A 22226-nucleotide genomic window follows, 5' to 3' on the forward strand; every position below is an offset into this window, starting at 1 on the left:
TCAATTAATTTTCAAATTCTACTCTTGCTATATATATTTGACTTCTAAATTCAACATATTTTAAGTAGTATATTAATTTTAAAACTATGATGATATAAATAGGCATGCTGAACATCTGTAACTTCTAGACTTTAAGATAAAATGAAAAAATGAATACAAGGGTAATCATTATAGTTTGTAATTCAGTAAACAACAAATGATAAACAAAAGTAAGTTTACACTGAGGCCATTAACTACAAATTTTTGTACAATTTTTACTAATGGTTTAAAAAACATGCTTTATGGAAAAATGTATCTATATATTAAAATGATTAAACATTACACAAAATTCAAATTTTAAAGTACTAAGAAAAAACCTAAAAGTTTATATCAAGTACTTAATCAGTTAATTTTAATTTTCCACCTAAAATAACATTTTCTCATTTTTGTCACTCTACACCCAATTCCCTCTCTTTAATAAGTTGAATCACTAAGGAGGTAGAGTAGCCCAATTTGTAAAACACTGCTGCATTGCATTAATAACATTAGATGAGAACCCATTTACCAAAAATTTAGCATTTCAGAGAATATTTTATAACTAACTACTGTCTTTACCCATGAAATGTTATTAGGGAAGTATAATATTATTATTTGGTATCTGTTTTTGTGCCTGTAAAACAGGTATAGAAGGAAAGAACTAGTGTATTTCCCTCTAGAAAAGTAGTTTGCTACTCAAAATCTACTAGAACTCTACTTATGGGTTTTAGCTTACTATTTTTAACTCAAACTTCAGGTTGATAATAATAAATACAAATCTAGGTTTTGTTTCACTATTATGAAATGTGAAGGGAAGTAGAGCATCTGAACACAAGTTCAAACATTCACTGGGTATTCCAGGTAATTTTTTTGTATTGCTTTTTAAGCATAAGAGAAGCATAATATATTTTGAAAGGTAAAAAATACTATGATAAAGTGTGACATTAATTTCTTTAACTTTTAAAGAATTGTAAATTTAAGAGAATTAAGAAGGAGAAACTGCTGGCACAGGAAATGTAGTGATCATTCAAATACTCAGACTTAATAGTAATACTAAGGTGATATAAAAATAACCCTATGTTGTCTTTTCATCTGTTATTCTGTGAATTTTGCACTTAGATGTTCACTGAGACATATGACAGTTAAACCACTCAAAACATGTGGGAATAAATGTTTCCAAATGAAACAATTTAACTTCTTGTCACTATTACGATATCCATGATATTTTCACCCACAGTAGTCAAATATATACTCAAATACCTTCATTGCAAGGGATAGTTATAATATCTTCATTTTCTATGCCTTATGATATCTATTTAAATTTAAATTTCAGCTTAAAAATGAAGATTATTAAGCATGAAAAATATTTAAATAGACTACTTTCTACATATACCTGCTCATAACAAATATTTTAGTAATGTGATGATAAACTAAAATTGAATATGCTATTGAAACTAAATGTTTTCCATACCTCTGTAAAAATTCAGGCTATAAAAATGAATTCACCTTTCTATTAATAGTATGTTATAATATTTTCACTGATCAATATCTACTTATTGTTTACATACATTAGCACATCCCAAAAGAAAGCTTTTATCTCCTTAATATGGTTACCATAGAAATGAGTTTCAGTTTCTATATCATAGGATAAAATCAAAATTGAAGTCATTTCTAGTTTCACATTTTTTGTTTTTAAGAATCCCTGAATTCTCAGGGGTATTATTCAAAAGTCATAACATTAATAAGAGGCCTCTGAGATTGAAAGTATACCACAAAAGTGTATGTCTGCATTTATAAGGAAACCAAAGCTTCAAATAGTTAAAAAGCAATATAACTAGTTGAGTTAGTGCAATATATTTAAAATTTTCCAAAGATTATTTTCATTTTAAACAGTGTTTACATTTGAAAAAGCAACTAGTACAACTGCTGTAACAAAACTACAGAAAGTCTAAGAAGAATCTTTGAAATAATTTTCGTTTACTGTTACAAATAAATTGTCATTAATACTAATCACAGGCATCCTCTGAGCTTTGCAATAATTGATCTCTTAATGTTTTGAAGAGAGAGTAACATATTTACATAAAGAAAAAATACTGGGCTCTATTCCTTTTGGTAATATTACAGTTAATCTAATAGTTAAAACTGAATAAAGAGGGGATTAGATAAAAACACATTTTTACCTCTACTCACATAAAGTCTATAAATGGAATTATCACATAAACTATCACTAGTATGTTAAAAATCTCTGTGGCTCATAAAAACAAAACGAGAAGCAATCTTTTAACACAGTAGTTCCCCTCTTATCCACAGGGGATACATTTTAATACCCTCAGTGGATGCCTGAAACTGCAGATAGTATTGAGTCCTATGTATACTTTGATTTTCCCTATAAGTACATACCTATGACAAAGTTTAATTTATAAATTAGGTACAGTAAGATATTAACAACAGTAACTAATAATGAAATATAACAATTATAACAATATACTGTAATAAAAGTTATGTGAATGTGATTTCTCTCTCTCTGTCATTCTCCCTACCCCCGCAAAATATCTTAATATTTTCAGACAGCAGTTGAGCAGGTAACTATAATAAAACCACAGATAAGGGGAGATTACTGTAATATAAAAATTATTATTTAATAATAGATATCTGGTAGTCATCAAAGACAGTGTCATCTTTACTTTAGGCATCAATATATAAGTGGTTTCTAAGACACTTATGAATTTGTACTGAAAGGAAATTTGTAAAATTAAGTTTGAGAAAATGCCTCAACATATTTTTTAACATATAATATGGTAGCTTGACATGACCACTCAAAAAGAAAGATTTGCTATTTCAGTAGAGGTAGCAAATTAAATGCAAACATTATTATAAAATAAAGATTATAATAAATTTCTAGAAAATAATTTTTCTAAACCCCAAAATATTAATATGTATCATTCAGAATTTTCTTTTAAATTGCGACACTTACGAAAAATAAATTATTTTTAGAGTATAACTAAATACCTAAATTAAATATATTACAAATTATTTAATCAACAATTAATATTTGTATTCACTATAAATTTTAACTACATGTTAAAAAAACTGTTGGCAACTAACCAATGTTTCTATAGATATTGAGATAAAATGACAGTGGCAAAGTTTGCTGTAACGCCTGAAAAATACTACATTGATTTGTTGAATATTAATAATTAAAAATGATTTGAAAATCTGTATTCAAAAGAAAAATGTTAATTAACAGACAGTAGAGAGCCTTATGTTTGCTCACACCAATATACAAAAGGTTAAATAGTGTTACTGATACCTCTCTTCGTCGAGAAGCCCAGCAAGTTTGTTTGATCTTCCATACCACAGCAGCCACCAGTAATAAGGATAAGAAACAACTGGAATACAAAAAACAAATAATTTTTGCTCAACACATATTTGAAGTATGTAATAAAAGAACACATGAAAGACTTAAAAATATATCGAAGTAATCATTTTGTCTAGATAAATAATTCAAGCAAAAAAGGGTAAATCTGCTATGTTTAAAATGTTCTCTCAAGTAAAATCAAGGTGTACGGGTAGAAAAATATTTATATTTCTTGTTATACATTATGGTTTATCTTTTGGACTTTCTTTCAAAGGAATATAAATTTATGTTTTTGGCTTCTTTTTACTTTTTTATTTTTATTTCAGTATATTATGGGGGTAAAAATGTTTGGGTTACATATATTGCCTTTGCCTTGCGAGAGTCAGAGCTTCAAGCATGTCCATCTCCCAGATGGTGTGCACAGCACCCATTAGGTGTGAATAGACCTATCCCCTTCTCCCACCTCCCACCTGCCTAACACCCAATGAATGTTACTACTATATGTGCATATAAGTGTTGAAGAGTTAATACCAATTTGATGGTGAGTACATATGGTGCTTGTTTTTCTATTCTCATGATACTTCACTTAGTAGAATGAGCTCCATCTCTCTCCAGGATAATACAAGAGGTGCTAGATCACCACCATTTTTTGTGACTGAGTAGAACTCCATGGTATACATATACCACATTTTATTAATCCACTCATGGAATGAGAAGCAGTTGGGTTGTTTCCACATCTTTGCAATTGTGAATTGCACTGCTATAAACATTCTAGTGCAGATGTCTTTTTTATAGAATGTCTTTTTTTCCTTTGGGCAGATGCCCAGTAATGGTATTGCTGGATCAAATGGTAGTTCTACTTTTAGTTCAGAGGTATCTCCACATTACTTTCCACAGAGGTTTTATGAGTTTACAGTCCCACCAGCAGTGTCTAAGTGTTCCTATTTTTCCACATCAATGTCAACATTGTTTTGGGACTTTTTGATAAAAGCCATTCTCACTGGAATTAAGTGATATCTCACTGTGGTTTTGATTTGCATTTCCTTGATGATTAGAGATGTTGAGCATTTTTTCAAGTATTTTTTGGCCATTGGTCTGTCTTTTTTAGAAAAGTTTCTATTAAATCTATTAGTCTTATGAAGCTACAGAAATCACAAACAAATTCTTTTAATAGAATTGCTATTATAAGCCATAAAATATGGCAATTTTATAAATTCAAATGTCACATGTTCATTCATTTTATTTTTATTTCCAACTATTGTAGATATGAGTACATTCCACCCAGTGGTTCTTAACCAAAGGCGATTTTGCTTCCTCCCACTAGGGATCATTTGGTTATGTCTTGAGACATTTTTGATTGTCACTACTGGGAAGGGAGTACAACTTTCATCTAATGTAGGCATCCTCAAACTACGGCCCACAGGCCACATGCGGGTATCTTTGCCCATTTGTTTTTTTACTTCAAAATAAGATACGTGCAGTGTGCATAAGAATTTGTTCATAGTTTTTTTTAAACTATAGTCTGGTTCTCCAATGGTCTGAAGGACAGTGAACTGGCCCCCTGTTTAAAAAGTTTGAGGACCCCTGATCTAGTGGGTAGAGCCAGGGATGCTGCAAGACATCCTACAAGGCACAGGACTGTCCCCAACAACAAAGAATCACACAGTACAAAATATCAATAGTATTGGGCTTGAGAAACCCTGATATATGTTAATTTTTAAATTAACAAATAATTCAGTTATGATTTTCATATATGTGATTTAATACATTAGGTACTATATGCAATAAACTAATAATAGAGGATACTTTGTTAGCAGTAACTTGAGCCTGACAAATATCAAAATAACAGAGAGTTATGTGAATCTGATTATTCAATTCCAACTCTGCATCAGTGTGTATTTTCTCTTCCTATGCACTATGATCTTAGATTATGCTATGAAAAGACCCAGAAGTGAACAGATATGGGACACTACTAATTGGTCATTGGCCACTACAAAAAAACCTGGTCTTCATCCTTAATTAATAATTGTTGTATTTGCCTCTTGATCCAGTTATAAGCAGTAGAAATTTTTGCCACTTTACACTCTTGTCAATTCTTCAATATGGTTTTTCTCCTTGCCTCTGCCTCACTTGAAGCAGAAGTCCTTAGAATGTCCTTTGATGATGACAAGGATAATGACAATTCTAACACCATTGAGTGCTGAGCACATCCCAGATACTGTACTAGATACTTCAAAATGATGATTGAATTTAATTTCACAAGAATGTTTCCAATAGGATATATTATTCTTATTTTAGAAAAGAGGAATCCAATCCTCAGAGATTTTGAAGTTAATTGCTTATAGTCATACAGGGAGTAAGTGGTGGTAACAATATTCAAATCTAGCTACTCAAGCCCAAAACTTTTTCCTTCCCATCTTTTGGGAGCTCTGAGGTTGCCCATCATCTCACAATAGTTCTGCTTCCATATCCATTCCCTAATCCTTTCTCTAGAATCAAAGGAAATGGATAAAAGAAAAAGTCAGTGATCCTAATCTTTCCAACCACTGAGGTGTCTTTTTTTAAAACATAATAAGTCTTTTCACTAATATTTTCAAGCTCTGTCTTTCTACCTCATATTAATTTTTTCAAAAGTACACAAGTCTTACACATCCTAAAAAGAAAAAACAATAATCTACTTGATTGGCTCTGTAGCTTCCTCTAGTTTCCTGAGCAAGTGGTCAATGTAGCCACCTCCTCATCAATTTCCTCATAAACCTTTCAACTCCTTGTAATGTGGTATCTGCCTCATATACTAATGTTAGTATTAATAATAATTAATGTTTATATAATATTCCACATTTTAGAAGCCACTTTCCTCAAAATTTTTTTTCAACTGAAAGTCACCATGACTTTCTAGAAATTACATAAACTGGTCTTTTCTCTTTCAATAGATTTTCACTTCTCAATTGACAATAGCAACCATTCACTCTTTAAAACTCTCTCCTGAATATTATTTGTTTTTCCTTCATCCTTCCTAATCCAATATATAGACAATGAATGTAGTTATATTCCAGATTTCCTCTTTTAATACATTAACTCCCATGAAAGTTGTATTTAACTTACTCTAGTTTTGCCCCTGGTACCATCTGAAACACATATAAAATCTTAGTTGTTGAGATGGTTAAGTCTAGCTTAATTTCTCCAAGAGGAGCTTAAATTCTTTCTTATTTAAATTTTGTGACTCAGTGAAGAGCATCACTGTTAAAAGGATGCAAAAAGACAATATAAAAATATGCAGTTTTCACAATTTCACTGTCTTAAGAAGAGGAGATACATACTTTACGGGTTTGTATCAAATGCTTTCAATACTAATTTCTATTATGTTAGCAATAAAAGAGTTATCATGATGATATAAACAAATTAGCTGATAAAATCAATAAACAGTTTAAGAAAATTTTTTTCTTAAATATATTCTAATAATCTCCAATACACATAAATACCCCAATAAAATATATCTTATTATCTGGCATACAATAGTAGTCTAGTCAATAAATGTTTGCTAAATAAATGGAATTGGTTCTTTAATTGATTTGAATAACAGCATTTTTTTTCTGAAATTGAGTGTCTTATTTGGCATTATTATCCTTATATCAAGGTAATACTTTATAAATGTTCTTGATTTCTAATAATTTACATTGCAAATAAAAGTTAAAGTTTTTTTAAAAGATCTACCAAAACAGTTTATTAAGAACATTTGCTGCATTAAAAAGCAAAACAAACAAGCAAACAAATAAAAAACACTTGTCAAATTTATCCAGCATAGTTGAAAACTTACATTCATCCCTTGATGACTACTAGAAAATTCCAGTCGTTATTGACAATCCTGGAAGCCTGAAGAATGACAGAATTTCCATCATCTGAATTTCTTCAATAATCTCTATACCATGCTATCCCTTCCACTAGCTCCATTCTGCCCACTGGACTTTACGTAAGAGAGAAATGCTATAAACTTTTACTATATTAAGTGACTGAAAAATAGTTCTGGGTTTATCTATTTCAGTTACATTTTCCCTACTCTATCTCTTAAATCAAAGGACTTAATGGGTAACATCAAACATTAGTATCTTTTAATTTGATATTATGGGAAATTTTTTAGAGAAAAATAAGTTTTCACTGCTTTCTTTAATGTCTTATTTTTCTATTAGATTAATATTATATAAAAGCTTTTATTCTTTCTTGGAATACATATTGGGGAGAAGGATAACTGGGATTTCTTTTTTAAAAAACTATGCTGTATGTTAATGGTATCAGAAAGTTTCAATATTCCTCAGTATAATCCTTCCAATTGAAAGAAATAGAAAAACAAAAAAAGAACAGAGAGGAAAGAAAAGAAACAAAAAAGCAAGTACAGGAACTGTAAGAATAAGAAAAGGGAAGCATAGGAGCTTAGGAGAGATTTTTCAATAATTTGATTTTAACCTTCATAAAATGGTGATTTTTGAAAGCATTCTTAATATAAAAAAGAAACCATGGAACTCATTAGGTAATGTCATTTAGGGATAATTAAAAGAATTCAATAGAAGTAACATAGCCTAGTAAAAGGTCCTATTGTAAAGCAGGTTTCTAGTGACAAAGAAATGCCCTCTGATGGTAATTTAGTTGGCCAAATGTAAAAAGAGATAATATTGTCACCATTTTATAGCAATTTGAGGTTAATTGATCATAAACCTCAAGTCTTAAATACATATTTTAAAGGATGGCATATACTTTTATTTTGTTTAAAAATGTTAGAAACTAGGGAAATGTGTTGAAATACAGAAGTTAATCATTTTTAAAAGTAATTTGCTACCTAATAATTGTTATTCCAGAAAATATTTTTGAATGGTTTTATACTTTCATAACTCTTAAATAATTTTTGTTACCAACTAAAATATTAACAACAAACTAATTTAAAATGCAATAAAAGCTTTGTATTAAAAAGAAAAATTTGCATAAGTGTCAGTCATCAGATTTACAAACATGAAAAATCAACAAAGCCCAGTACATGAATGTTGGAAATAATATGTTCTTAGCATAAATTGGTATGAAATTTTGGGGGTGGTTAAGCAAGTTACTACACCTTAGGATGTACTATCACTTAAGATGATTTCAAATGCAAGTAACAGAAAACCTAACTCAAATTGGTATCAACAATATTGGAACTACATGAATTTTATACTCCCTGTTAGGGACTAAATTGTGTTTCCCCCAAATTCATATGTTGAAGCCCTAACCCCCAGTGTGACTGTATTTGGAGACAGGTCCTTTAGGAGATAATTAAGTTTAAACGAAGTCAATAATGATGGGACGATGATCTAATAGAATTTGTGTTCTCTTAAGGGCATTTATTGAAACTTTAAAATCTGTACCCCCATAATATGCCGAAATAAAAAAAAAAAAAAGAAAAGAAACCAGAGAGCTTGTACACCTTCACTCCCTTCCCACAGGCATGGAGGAAGGACCACGTGAGCACACAGTGTGAAGGCAGCCACTTGCAAAGCCAGGGAGGGAAGCTTCACCAGAAACCAACAATGCCAGCACCTTGATCTTGGACTTCCTTCCCTCCAGAACTGTGAGATATTAAATTTCTATTGCTTAAGCACTCCGTTTGTGGTATTCTATTGTGGCAGTCCAAGACAACCAAGACACTACCCAAAGTCCAAAGGAAGAATAAGTTCCAGGTTTGGTCTGATCAGGGCCCTAGCTACATTGCCCTCTGATCCTCTGGACATGCACTCTGCTGTGCATCTGCTTTATTCCCAGGCCTGTTTCCCTCTCAGGAACAGAAGTAAATGCAGCAGTTCCAGGCTTTATATAATACACACTATTATACATGCCTACTCCTTGTGCACATTGAAGATGCACTGAATGGCATTAGCCCACTACCCATGAAGCCGATGAGGGACCCATCCCACTCAAACTGAAAGGTTGCTACAGAGCCATGTGGAAGGAGTTAAGGTTGGGAAAGATTCCATAAAATCCACTACAGATATAATTTATGCAAAATTCATAGAAAAATATCTAAATTAACCTTCCCCAAACTACCCTGTAACAGCTTTTGAATCTACACAGCATCTTTGATAACTCTTCAATCCTTTTTTGAAACGCTTTACTGAAAATAGAGTACTCTCAAGCCTTGTCTGACGCTGTTAGAGACACTCACGATATCTAGTAAGGAAAATCCTTCTAGCTTACTCCTATGACAAATAACCTACCTGGATAATATCTTATTCCTCTAAAGTTGCAAGATAAAGTGGCAAAGGTCAATGTATACAGCATTCTTTTCTACATTCAATGTTTTTTGAAGAATGCCTTTTGAAACCATATAGTAAGGATATAAGTTTTAATTACAAAATTCCCTTAATATTCTAAAAGTAGTATATGCTCTTTTTTAAAACTTCCTCAAACATTAATGCATAATGCAGAAGTAAAATTGTAAGTATTATGATTAGTTTGTTCTTTTCCATTGCTCCACATTATTTTTTATATGATTATATTTTCCATTCTACTATTTTTAGGTAATTTGTTTATTCCCAGTTTTGAGCTATATAAAACATGCTTTTATAAATCTATTTTGCATAGCTTTTGATGGAATAGAATTGTTGGGCATTAGAGTATTAGTTCATTCAACTTTAGAATATAATGTCAAATTGTTTTCAGTTGTTGCACCAATTCCTAGTGTACACTAGACATGTTAATAGTTCCATATCCTCTTCAACACTTGGTATTATTTTTCACCACTGTAGTAGGTATATAGTCATATTACACTATGGTTTCAATATGAATTCCCTGATAAAACTTAAGTTGAGCTCATTTGTATATTTTATTAGATATTTATATATTTTCTTTTTTGAAGTGCATATTTAGTCTATTGTCATTTTAAGAGGGAGAAGAGTTAAGTTTTCAGACTTTTTATTTATATGAGTTATATACTGTTAATATAAGTTTTTTGCCCTCTATATAGGTTGCAAACATTTTATACCACTGTGTGACTTGACTTTTCATGATATTGTGTATTTTGATAACAAAAACTGTTAGTTTTTTTGTAGTCAAATTTGATTATAGTGCTTTATGTGTCCCATTTGAGAAACTTTTCCCTATTTGAAGGTTATAAAGAAGAATGCTAGCCAGGTGCAATGGCTTATGCCTGTAATCCCAGCATTTTGGGAGGCCAAGGCAGAAGGATCACTTGAGGCCAAGAGTTCAAGACCAGCCTGGGCAATATAGCAAGACCTTGTCTCTACAAAAAAAAATTTTTTTAAATAGCTGAGCATGATGGCACATACCTGTAGGTACTTTCTACTCAGTAGACTGAAGCAGAAGGATAGCTTAAGCCCAGGAGGATCACTTGAGCCCAGGAGTACAAGGCTACAGGGAGCTATGATTGTGCCACTGCACTCCAGCCTGGGTGACAGAGCAAGACCCTGTCTCTTAAAAAAAAAAAAAAAAAAAAAAAAGAATTCCTACATTATCTTCTAGACACTTCATTGTTTTTCCTTTCCTCCTGGAATTTACTTTATGTTTAGTATGAGGCAGGGTACAAATGTCAGTTTTTCCTATATGCATAGCTAATAGACCCAGTACATGATAAAAGTTTTCTTAAAGTAATAAACACTGTTAGATAGTCCTTGACTTGGTAATAAAACTTAAGAATGGCTACTTCAATCAGAGTTCTCTCTACTCTTCCCTTGGGATTGAGGTCTTGTTTACATTCTATAGACAATGTTGATACTCTTCTATAGAGATTTTTTAAAAGCCATCTGTGGGCTATGGCCAAAATGTAGTAAAGCTTTTGCAGTGCTATTTGCATCTATCCAGTGGGTGAGCCAACCACTGCTCAGTCTGGGGCCAGAGTAGGATTCAACCCATTAGCTCATTTCTCAAATTCTTTGGTATGATAATTAGGATCAGATCTTCACATTTGCAGCTCAGGGGTGACCCGAGGAAATTTTAGACAATTTTATGGAACAGCTTTTCTCTCTTTGTTATCTCCCAGGTCCTTTCTGATTCTCTGAGCTTCACTTTTCCATCCTTTGGTCAGAAACCACCCACTTCCATAATTTTACCAAGTTCTATGCTGGGAGGACAGAGAAGAGGGAAAGAAATGGGGATTATCTCAGCCCTTTGTAATAACAGCTCCACCATACAGAGAGGAAGATTTCCCCTCCCTTAGAATTTTTGCCCTTGCTTCTTCTCATTCTCAGCCATTTTGCCACTGCCAGCGTTCCTGCTGCAGACTGCCTGGAGTTTGGGTGAGTGAACTGAGGAAAAAGAGGAAAAAATGGGAGAGAATCTCCCTTACTCTCTCTGAGCTTTAAGAGTTCTCTCTTCTACACCATGAGCCAAAACTAGAGGATTTTCCCCTGTCCAAACAACAGTAGTCACTTTCAGTTTTCAGACTGCATTGAATTCAGCTCAGGGGATACCAAAGGGGAAAAAAATGGAAAACTTCCAGACAGTTCAGTGGTACTTTGAACTCTGCTGTTCTTCCCTGATCTGCCTGCTGATATCAAATAGCAAATAGCTGCCCATGCATTTTTTTTTGTCTAGGTTTTATACTTGAGCTCAGTGAGAGATAAAGAGATACGTGTGTTTACACAATCTTGCCTGGCACTAAAAGCTTATAGTGAATTGATTTTTAACAAAGTTGGAAAGGCATTTCAAAATGAAGACCAGTCTTTACAACAAATCATGCTTTAGCTCTTGGATACCCAATGCAAAATAATGAACCTTGTATTATACCTTACACCTCAATCATAAACAAAAAAAAAAAACTGAAATGGATCATAGACCTAAATGTATAACATAAAAATATAGTCATGTGTCACTTAACGATGGGATTATGTTCTGAGAAATATGTCATTAGACAATTTCATCCCTGTGCTAACATCATAGGGTGTACTGACACAAACCTAGATGGTCTAGCCTACTACACACCTAGGCTATATGGTATAGCCTACTGCTTTTAGGCTACACACCAGTACAGTATGTTACTGCACTGAATACTGAAGGCAGTTATAACACCATGGTATTTGTGTATCTAAACATATCTAAACACAGTAAATATATGGTATTATACTCTTCCCTTATAATTAAATTTTTAAAAAAAACCACTCTAGCTGTTTTGAATATAATATATGGATATAACAAAGGTAGAATTAAGGTTTATGTAGGGGATTAAGGAAAGAGAAGAGCATTTAGTTGATTCCCAGGTATAGAAGTTAGGTAAATAGAGACACCCATAACTGAGATACAGAATCCTGGAAGAGAGAGGCTGTTTGCCAAGACAGTAAGATCAATTTAGGATATGTTTAACTTGAGGAGTAAAGCAATATTTAGGTGAAAGTATGAAGTTACTGACATGACTCTTAGAGAAGTCTGTTTCTGTGACTAGTGCTCCAAACCTCAGCATTATAAAATAAATGTAGAGCATTGGTTTAACTAAATTTCAATAAACAGCACCATTACTAGTTTACCCACATGACATTAAATATTAATATTTTCATTTACAAGAACAGTTGGGACCTAAATATCTATTTTCTTCTAAAACAAAGTCATGGAGAAAATTCCTAAGTAAAACTCCAGTATAATAAGAAATCATTTATTGTTTCTATTAATATTTAGCTAAATCTGTATCTTCAGGCCTCATTTCCATTAACAAATCCATCATCATAATCTTATTTTGAAAAAGGAGGATTTCTGTTTATTTTTCATACTTCACAGGGTTCTTTGTCCTTGCTCTATTTTTTAAAGTCTTTATGCCAAATACTCTTTCTGGGTTATGCTACTTTGATATAGGGATTATGTTATTAATAATTTAGGTTTGTTTCTTTTCCTCTAGGAAGTTATATTTCTTCTTTTTTGTCTTTTGAAATGTCCTTATATACAACATGATTAAATGTTTTATTTCACCAAAATCTTGATCATTGTGTTAACTTCACATTATTATTCCCACTGGCATGCTTAATTCCACGGAGTCAGCCTTGATTGCTTTTACTTTTCAATTGCTTAACTCCTACTATTTCTTTTGTTTTTGTATTCTTTAGATTCCTCTAACCTTTCCTTTTTAATTTCTCCAAATTATCATCAGCTCTCTTGCTCCTTTGTACCCTCTAAGATAGTCATAAAAAAGACAGTTAATAACAAGTATTAGTGAGGGCATAGAGAAACCAGAGGTCTGACCTTTGACAGTAAGACTGAAAATGGTTCATCTTCTTTACTAAATAGTTCAGCAGTTAGTCAAAATGTTAAACCTAGAGTTACCATTAGGTCAGCAATTCTACTCATACTTATATATTCAAGATAAATTGAAAACAAATCCCTACATAAAAACTTATATACAAATGTTCATAGTGTACTCACAATAGCCAAAGGGGCGGGGGGGAATACCAATCAACTGATAAATGGAGAAATAAGATTTGTTATATCCAGAAAAATGAAACATTATTCAGCAATGAAAATGAAGCACTGATACATACTACACCATAGACAGACCTTGAAAACATTGTGCTAAATGAAAGGAGCCAGTAAAAAAAGAATAGCTTTTTTATGATTTCGTTTATATAAAATGTCCAGAAATCTATACACATAAAATAGATTAGTAATTGTTAAGAACTAGAAGTATGCAGGAGGAATAGGGAGTAACTACTAATAACTGTATGGTTTCTTCTGAGGTTTCTTCTTCTGAAAATGTTTCAATCTTCATTGTGATGGTGGTTGTAGAACCATTGAATTGTGCCCTTTAAATGGATAGATTGTATTGTATGTAAATTATATCTCAAAAAAGCTGTTTAAAAATCAAATTAAATTAGAAATTATAAAACATGTTTAAAAATTAGACAATGATATATAAAACTGAAAGTTTGAAAGTTTCTAGTGCTCTTATGTGATTTAAGAGAAGAAAAGAGATGTTGATTAAATTAGTGTTGGCTAAGGAAATATACAGGGTGTCCTACAATTTGCCATAAACAGGGAAAATGGGAAATTGTAGCTAAATGTACCTTAATTTACACAATATTCATTACAAAATTTTATAAAATTTTCCTTTTCCTACAAGAAGAACAAACTGAATTCAAAGGTGGCAGAAGGAAGGAAATAATATATATTACAGCACATATAAACAATCTAGACAATAAGAAAATAGAGAAAATCAACAATACCAAAAGTTGATTCTTCAAAAAGACCAACAAAATTAGCAAAACTTTAGCAAGTGAGCCTAAGAAAAAAAATGGAAAACCCAAATTACTAAAATTAGAAATGAAAGTGGGGACATTCCTGCTAATTCTACAGAAATAAAAATGATAATTATAAGACAATGCTAAGAAAAATTACACAACCACAAATTGGATAACCTAGATGAAATAGACAAATTCCTAGAAACACAAAACTTACTAAGACTGAATCATGAAAAAACAGAAAAACTAAATAGACTATAACTAGTAAGGAGGTTGAATTAGTAATCAAAGATATCCCAACAAAAGAAAAGCCTGGACTCGATGGCTTCACTAATAAATGCTACCAAACATTTCAAATGAGCTAACATCAGTCCTTCTCAAACCTTTCCCTAAAATTTAAGAGGAGGGAAAAATTTCTAAATCATTCTATGAGGCCAGCATACTATTAATGAAGGCCATGGAATGCAGCTGAAGAAGGATATTAAAAATAGGTAGCTTTAAATGCATATATGAGCACTATATAGCTAGAAATCAGTGAGCTTGATCACACTTTCAAATGAAGAAATTAGAAAAAAAACAATAATAAAGTAACCCCAAAAAGTAGAAGAAATAAGAACAGAAAATAATGAATTAGAAAACAATAAAACAATGGTGAGGAGCTTTGACTTTTTTTTTTAAAGATTACCAACACTATCAAAACTCTTTCATGGCTTATCAATAAAAAAAAATGAAGTGGGAAAAATAAGCAAAATTCTCAGTGAACAGAAAGGCATAATTCTAATAAAAGAAAATTTTAGAATAATAATATAGGAAATATGTCAATAAATTTGTAAAATAAAATAGAGCAATTTCTTTAAAAAGAAATTATCAACTAGGTTCAAAAAAAAATAGAAAACCAGAGACTTATAAATATTACTGAAATGTAATCAAATTTAAAAATCTACCCCCCCAAAATACAAATTATCCAAAAATTAAAAAACCTTACCAAATCCATTTTTACAGGTTTTACAGGCCAGTTCTATCCAATGTCAATTAACAAATAACTCTATAGTACCAATGATGAAAATGTCCCTCTCTGATCTCTGACTGTAGAGAGCATAATTAGCTGGTGGCTTTGGCCACTGTACTCTCAAACCCATCTCTGTATTAACACTGGGGCCCTATTTCCCAAGAGCTATTCTCAGTCAATGACTGAGCCTGGCAGAGATACCAGGATAAGCCTGTTCCTGGGAGATGCAAGATTCTTCTGATGGGTGACTTTTGTGCAAGGAAACACATTGGTCTTGTTAAAGTTTCTTAGAACTGCCCTGCACTGCCAGGTTCTTTCACTCAACTTCCCTTTCTTGCTGCTCTCCTTCACAAAGGCAGATGGGCATTGTGGTCTTGAAAGCTCTCCCACCATCTCCCCTACTCCCTCCCACTCTTTCCTAACAGGAGTTTCCCCTAACACATTTATTGTTTGTCTAATCTGAGCTTGGTGTCTGCTTCTCCAAGGACTTGTGGTCTGATTTAACAGGAGGTAAGATGAGGATTTGGAACTGACTCACTAGCTGATTGGCAGGGTAAGAGGACAACATCCCTGTTGATAAGTGGAGCACTAACAGTCTTGGGCAGAAGCTCGAATTGCTAAGATTTCACCAGTGGTGACCTGAGAAAATGTCTTGATGGAGAAAATATTTGTAGGTTTAATAATTCGGGTATTTGAAAGATAAGGAAAACACCTTCAAAAAGAGAGTGGAGTTGGCTGATTACTATTATGCTGTATTAATACCTGCAGAGAGATGATGAGAGATTAAAGGGTATTAACAAATATTACTGCTAAATATAAGAGCCAAGGATCTCTTTTATAGCTTTAAGTGAGGCCCTTATGTCTGACAGTGGAAGAGCCAACATGGATGAGCAGCAGGCTGGTGATCTAATTTTTAAGAGTTGCAGAGCTACCAAGATGACAAAGTGCTCAACCAAAGCAATTCTGTTATGCAAAAGTAAGGACCATAGTTGGGAAGACCTGGGATACTGGAATATGGGATAGGAATACCTGGATGGATGCTTCTGAGGATGCTGGTTGTACAGCTGCCTTCCCTAGTAATAACTAGCAATTTTGTCAGGCTGGAAAACACTAGAAAATTCTCTTCTCTCTGAGGCAGCAGGTACTCTCCTCACAACCTGTCCCACTTCATCCATTAGTTGCCAGACTGATAATAGAGTTTAATCAAAGTATAACCCAACTAAGCCTGATAAAAGAAAAAATATATTGCACACTTGAAACAGTTGCAAGAATTAGCTAGCATTTACTGGCAGGAGCCATGGGAGTATGACCAGATTCAGAGTTTTATGGTATTTGATCAAGGGAAATGAAACATAAGACTAAATAAACAAAAGAATCATTGATTTGGGTACATATCTAGAGGAGCACAGGAGATTTAAAACCCTACTCAGGAATCCAGGGAATGAGGCAAACCTGTTGCTAGAGTAACACATAGCAGCCTGAAAAATGCCATGGCCAATACAAAGTGAAATTGAAGTGCCTGAATTGCTCTGGCATGTTGAAGATAAAGGAATAAAAAAGTCAAGAGAAAGGAATATGCTGGAGTGGCTCAAATTATATAAAGCTAAAAGTACCATCAGAAGGACATGTTCCATGGGAGGGCCCAGAGAATACACCATTCACTGAGGTCACTAGGAATATGCTGATCAGAGGGGCACAGGCATTATAAAGAAGTTTAGAGTTTGGTTTCTACTACATACCAGGGCTGAAAATAGGACAGACACAGGCTAGGTCTGTTAATAGCCATAAAGTGATGGGGGGGGGGGGCAAAGTAATAGAAGACAGGTATCAGGGCTTAACTGCAAAAACCTAGAAGCCACAATTACCATAATTAGATGAACAAGATTGGAGGATCTGCCAAGGGGTTGACCCACAAAGAGCTGTAGGGATGATTAATAAAGCATAGTATCCTGAAGGGCAAAATAGGTGGGCAGAGTATTTTGGTATTTTAAGTAATAATATATGAACAGGAAGCTAAAGGTGGTAGTCATGATCCTCTGCTCAGTTCACAGACTTGGGCTAATTTTCAAATCCAGAACCCACTGATTAAAGAGGTGGCTGAGTTCATAGAGGGGAGGACCCTAAAACATCTTGTAGATGTTTTAGATAAAGTAGATAAAATGATCCCTGAAGAGACCTACACCATATGCATGAGTATTTATACAGGTATATATATGGGGACATACACAGTGCAAGGGCAATAAGCACATTCTGAGTACTACTGGACATGAGGTTAGAGGTGGCATAGATACCCAAGGACTCAATATGTCAATGGGGTCCCTTTTTAGAGTTGGGATATCTGGCGCATGGGGGAGGCAGTGTGGCAGATAAATTCTGACTAAATTCTGGCTCACAGTGCACCAACTATGTCTATGGATCCACCCAGTGGTCATTTCTCCAGTCACTGAGTTTATAATTAAAATTAATGTACAAGATAGTTGGAGTAACCCATACATTGTGCTCCTGGCTTATAGAGTAAGATCAGTCACAGTGGGAAAGACCAAGTAGTAACCTCTGAAAATGCCCCCATGTGGACAAGGTAGTAAATAAAAGATATCATGTCATCTCAGTGGTATAGTGAAAATTAGCACAACCATTAAAAACCTAGAAGGTACAGGGGCAGTGGTCTCTACTATGTCTTCATTTAGTTTATTTCTTTAAAATAAATAATTCAGACTTTTCTGACTCAGACACACTTAATTTTCTATTTTATGTACCAGAAAAAGGAAGAGATTCTTTAAAAAATAATTTCTTTCAGTTTTCTAATCATTTACTATGTTATTTTATACACTCTAACAACAACAAAAGTCCTTAAATTCAATATATGAACAAACAGATTTAGAAAAGCTAGGTGATTGCAATAGTTTGGATATTTGACCCTCCAAACTTCATGTTGAAGTTCGATTCCAAATGTTGGAGGTGGGGCCTAATGGGAGGTGTTTGGGTCATGGGGGGTTGAGAGGAAAAGAGGGACAGATCTCTCAAGAATGGCTTGGTGCCCTCCTTGTGGTAATTAGGGAATTCTTCCTCTATTAGTTACCAAGAGAGCTAGTTGTTTAAAAGAATCTGGCATCTCCCTCCTTTCTCTCTTCCTCCTTTCTTGCTATGTGGTCTCTGCACATACCAGCTTCCCTTCCCTTTTTGTAATGAGGGGAAAGAACTTGAGGCCCTCACAAAATGCAGATGTTGGCACCATGCTTCTTGAACAGCCTGCAGAACCGTAAATCAAATAAATCTCTTTTCATTATAAATTACCCAGACTCAGGTATTCCTTTATAGCAACATAAATGGACCAAGACAGTGGTTTACTTGAGATGACACAAAAAGCTAAGATCAGAGCCATAGCCATGTCTACAAAAAATCTTCCTAGTACTGGCCCAACTATATTTACCACCAGAACTATACACAATATACAGTTAAAAAACTGACACAGAGTTGGAGAATTAGCCACCATGGAGCTATGGCTAAACTGAAAAGCTGACACATTCACCTCTGCTATCCCAATGACTTCATTAGAAACAGCAATAGCAGCAATAATGGCCTCATTGAAGGGTATCCATAAATGTTAACCTATTTAAAAAATCTTTTATAATTTAGCAGTGGTCTTACAAAAATTAATAATTAATAAACTTCAAAATATTCAATCCATGTTTTTTTAACAATGAGATGATTTTTAAATAATCTAATTTACATTTCACTACTGGAAGAAATTTAAATGACAAAAAACCTATCAAATATATTTTATCTCACACAATGATTAGAATATTTTATTTAACACTGCCCATGATGACAACCTAGAAAATAGGATCATCTCTAAGACGTGGTACATATTAATACTAGCTTTCTTTTACTTAATAAAAGAGCTATTGAATTTAAATATGCATACAAATTCAAAAGCTTAAAAGACACCCTAAACATTTAAATAATTTACATATATATTCAGCTTTGTGAATTTTTACACATAATTGAACTTTTCAGTGAATTTCCATCCACACGATTCTTCATCAAAAAATTGTTTCATTTTTAATGCATTAAATAATGCTCATTCAATTGTACCTTCTAGTACTTTCTAAAAACATACTGTAACTTTGGTAATAGCCTTAAAATTCATTTATATTCTGAAGTACAAAGTCATAAAACATTATATGTACTTAAGGTATTTCCTCCAATTTCATTTTTAAGGAACAAATTTAAAATATGATTATACTTTCTACACATATCAGTGATAAATACATTTATAGCATTAAATTATAGAAATTATAATTTTTAAGAGACATAGACAAACATGATTGTTTTCAGAGCAAAGTGACTAACATGACAAAGGCTTTGACAAAAGTAGATAAATGTACAGGGAATGTGTAAATTAGAGAACAGAGTTTAAAAATCTTCAGGGCTGGAAATTGAAATGAGGCATTAGAATTGTTATGTCCAGGCCCATATGGATAAATTAGGAGAGATACCATAGGGAGACAGATTTAAGCTCAATGATAAAAAGAACAATTGGTTATGGGATGAAAGAAAATGCTATCTTAGGAACTTGTGAGTTTCCTGTCATTAAAGGCATTCAGGCATAAACTAGATCAGGGTTAGGCAAATTATGTCCACAGGCTGAATCCAACTCACCAGATGTTTTTATAATAAGGTATTATTGAAACACAGCCACTCCCAGTTGTTGCCATATTGGCTCTGGTTGCTTTAGCACCATAGCTTAAGAGCTATGTATATTTGCCACAAAACCATAGAACAATAACCATAGAGCACACAAGTCCTGAAATATTTAAAAACTGGTCCTTAACAGAAAATGTTTACAGATTCATATGGAGAAGGTCTTAGGAATTCAAGTATTCTATGTGTGTCTGGACAAGACAACCAACAAGACAATGTTTACTTGGTGTTTAGGAAAGTGCCTGACACATCATATTTATCAAGGATTGAGTTGTACAGGTTTTTATTGTATAAGTATGCCCAACCAGGTGGGTGAATGTTGTTCAAAATTCATACAGAGCTCTGTTTTCAAAGTTGTGTGCCATGATGTGGGGCTATGTTTACCAGAAGGAGTAGTCACATTTGTGTAATTTGCTCAAAGGTACCAAAGGACCAGCATAAACTGTACACATCCATAACAATGTTAGCAAAAAATAATCTCTTTCAATCCAGAAGATCTCAGATTCCACAATGCAGATAATCTATCACTGAAACTAAGCTTTTTTTTTACCCCTAACCCAGTGTTTCTTTATACATCCCAAAGAAGTGAAATAAATATTCTCTAAAAAGAGTTTTCATGTTTTGAGAAATGCTATAAACTCTATTCTCTCTTTTAGAAAGATACATTGCAAATTAGCATGTTAAAAACTCTTAAATAATTTCTGTAGAAAACTAACCAAAATAACCCTATTTAACTTTAGTATACATAGCATTTTCAAAAGTTGTTTAATTATAGAACTCTTTAATATGATCCTATTATTAATATCTCACATAACTAATGTTCTGGGAAATTATGCTTTATTCAAAATCATATATAGTACTTCCAGACTGCAAATTCTTTCAGGATAGCAAATACATACTTTTTCTCATTCAACACAGACTTTAGCAAGTTGCTAAGCACATATGATAATTACCTAAGAAAGAATTGATTTAATTCTTGTAGATGTAACTAATCCATGAGATACACGCATTGTTAATTTCATTAATTAAAGCAGGCTTTTATTGTTTATGTAGCAGGATGACAAAGAGTTATTCTCTTTCCACTGTACCCATTAGCTATTACATAGTATAATAGTCAAATAATCTTAGACAAGTACATTTCAGATATGTTCTTTCTCTCTGTGGTCTATGTTTAAGCACATAAAACTATTCAAGGCATGATACATGATATTTTAAGGTGAAATAATTGCTAATTATCTAACAGATTGACAGGACATGTATCAGAATATAGGCTTTAAAAATTCAAAGTTGATAGAAGTAAATTACCTGAAGAAGGTGACAAAAAACTGCACAAGATCCATGATTGTATTGTGTTGTGAGAATGCAATCTGAAAAATCAAAATAAAAAAAATTTGAAACTTACTAAATGTATGTTCTTCTCTAAAACCTGAGGTGAGGTGATGCTTCATGGTATTTGTAAATACAATATTTCTACATCATAAAGACATTTGGATCACCATATTAGAAATCAAATATATGATGGAATTAAAACTGTATCTAGAATACCTAATATATTCAAATACTAATGATGGTCTTATATAAACTAGGAAATTACATGGTTAAAAAGCTATTAAAATATTACTTCAATAGTGTATGCTGAGAGTTTAATGTAAAATGCTATGACAGATTAAATGTGCCGAACTAAAACATGCAAATTAGTTTCTTCATCTATTAATGATTATATTTTTGATTAATACAGTTGATAATTGCTTATAAACCAAAAATATAAATTTCAACTCCATTAAGGAAACTGGGGAATTTTTTTCCTATATATCCTTATCTAGGGAAACTGCATGCATACATACAAATATTTGGTTATACATTATTCAAAGAGTAAAATATGTTACATCATTTTATAACTTCATGTTAATGAGAAATTAGTTTTGAAAAGTGAAACTAGCTAATA

At 32.7% G+C, this 22226-nt stretch overlaps 1 protein-coding gene across 2 annotated transcripts in view; it reads right to left on the reverse strand.

Moving 5' to 3' along the window:
* ATRNL1 (attractin like 1) overlaps window positions 1–22226 on the reverse strand; it is a 615535-nt gene that overhangs the window by 312117 nt on the left and 281192 nt on the right. For both annotated transcript variants that reach the window (XM_012772753.2, XM_012772758.3), the window contains exons 25-26: window positions 21587–21648; window positions 3326–3404 (exon numbers count right to left, since the gene is read on the reverse strand). In XM_012772753.2, coding sequence (XP_012628207.1) covers window positions 3326–3404; window positions 21587–21648 — 141 coding nt within the window. The remainder of the gene's footprint in view (window positions 1–3325; window positions 3405–21586; window positions 21649–22226) is intronic.

The sequence above is a fragment of the Microcebus murinus genome, chromosome 14, assembly GCF_040939455.1.
Source record: "Microcebus murinus isolate Inina chromosome 14, M.murinus_Inina_mat1.0, whole genome shotgun sequence".
Classification (NCBI taxonomy): Eukaryota; Metazoa; Chordata; class Mammalia; order Primates; family Cheirogaleidae; genus Microcebus; species Microcebus murinus.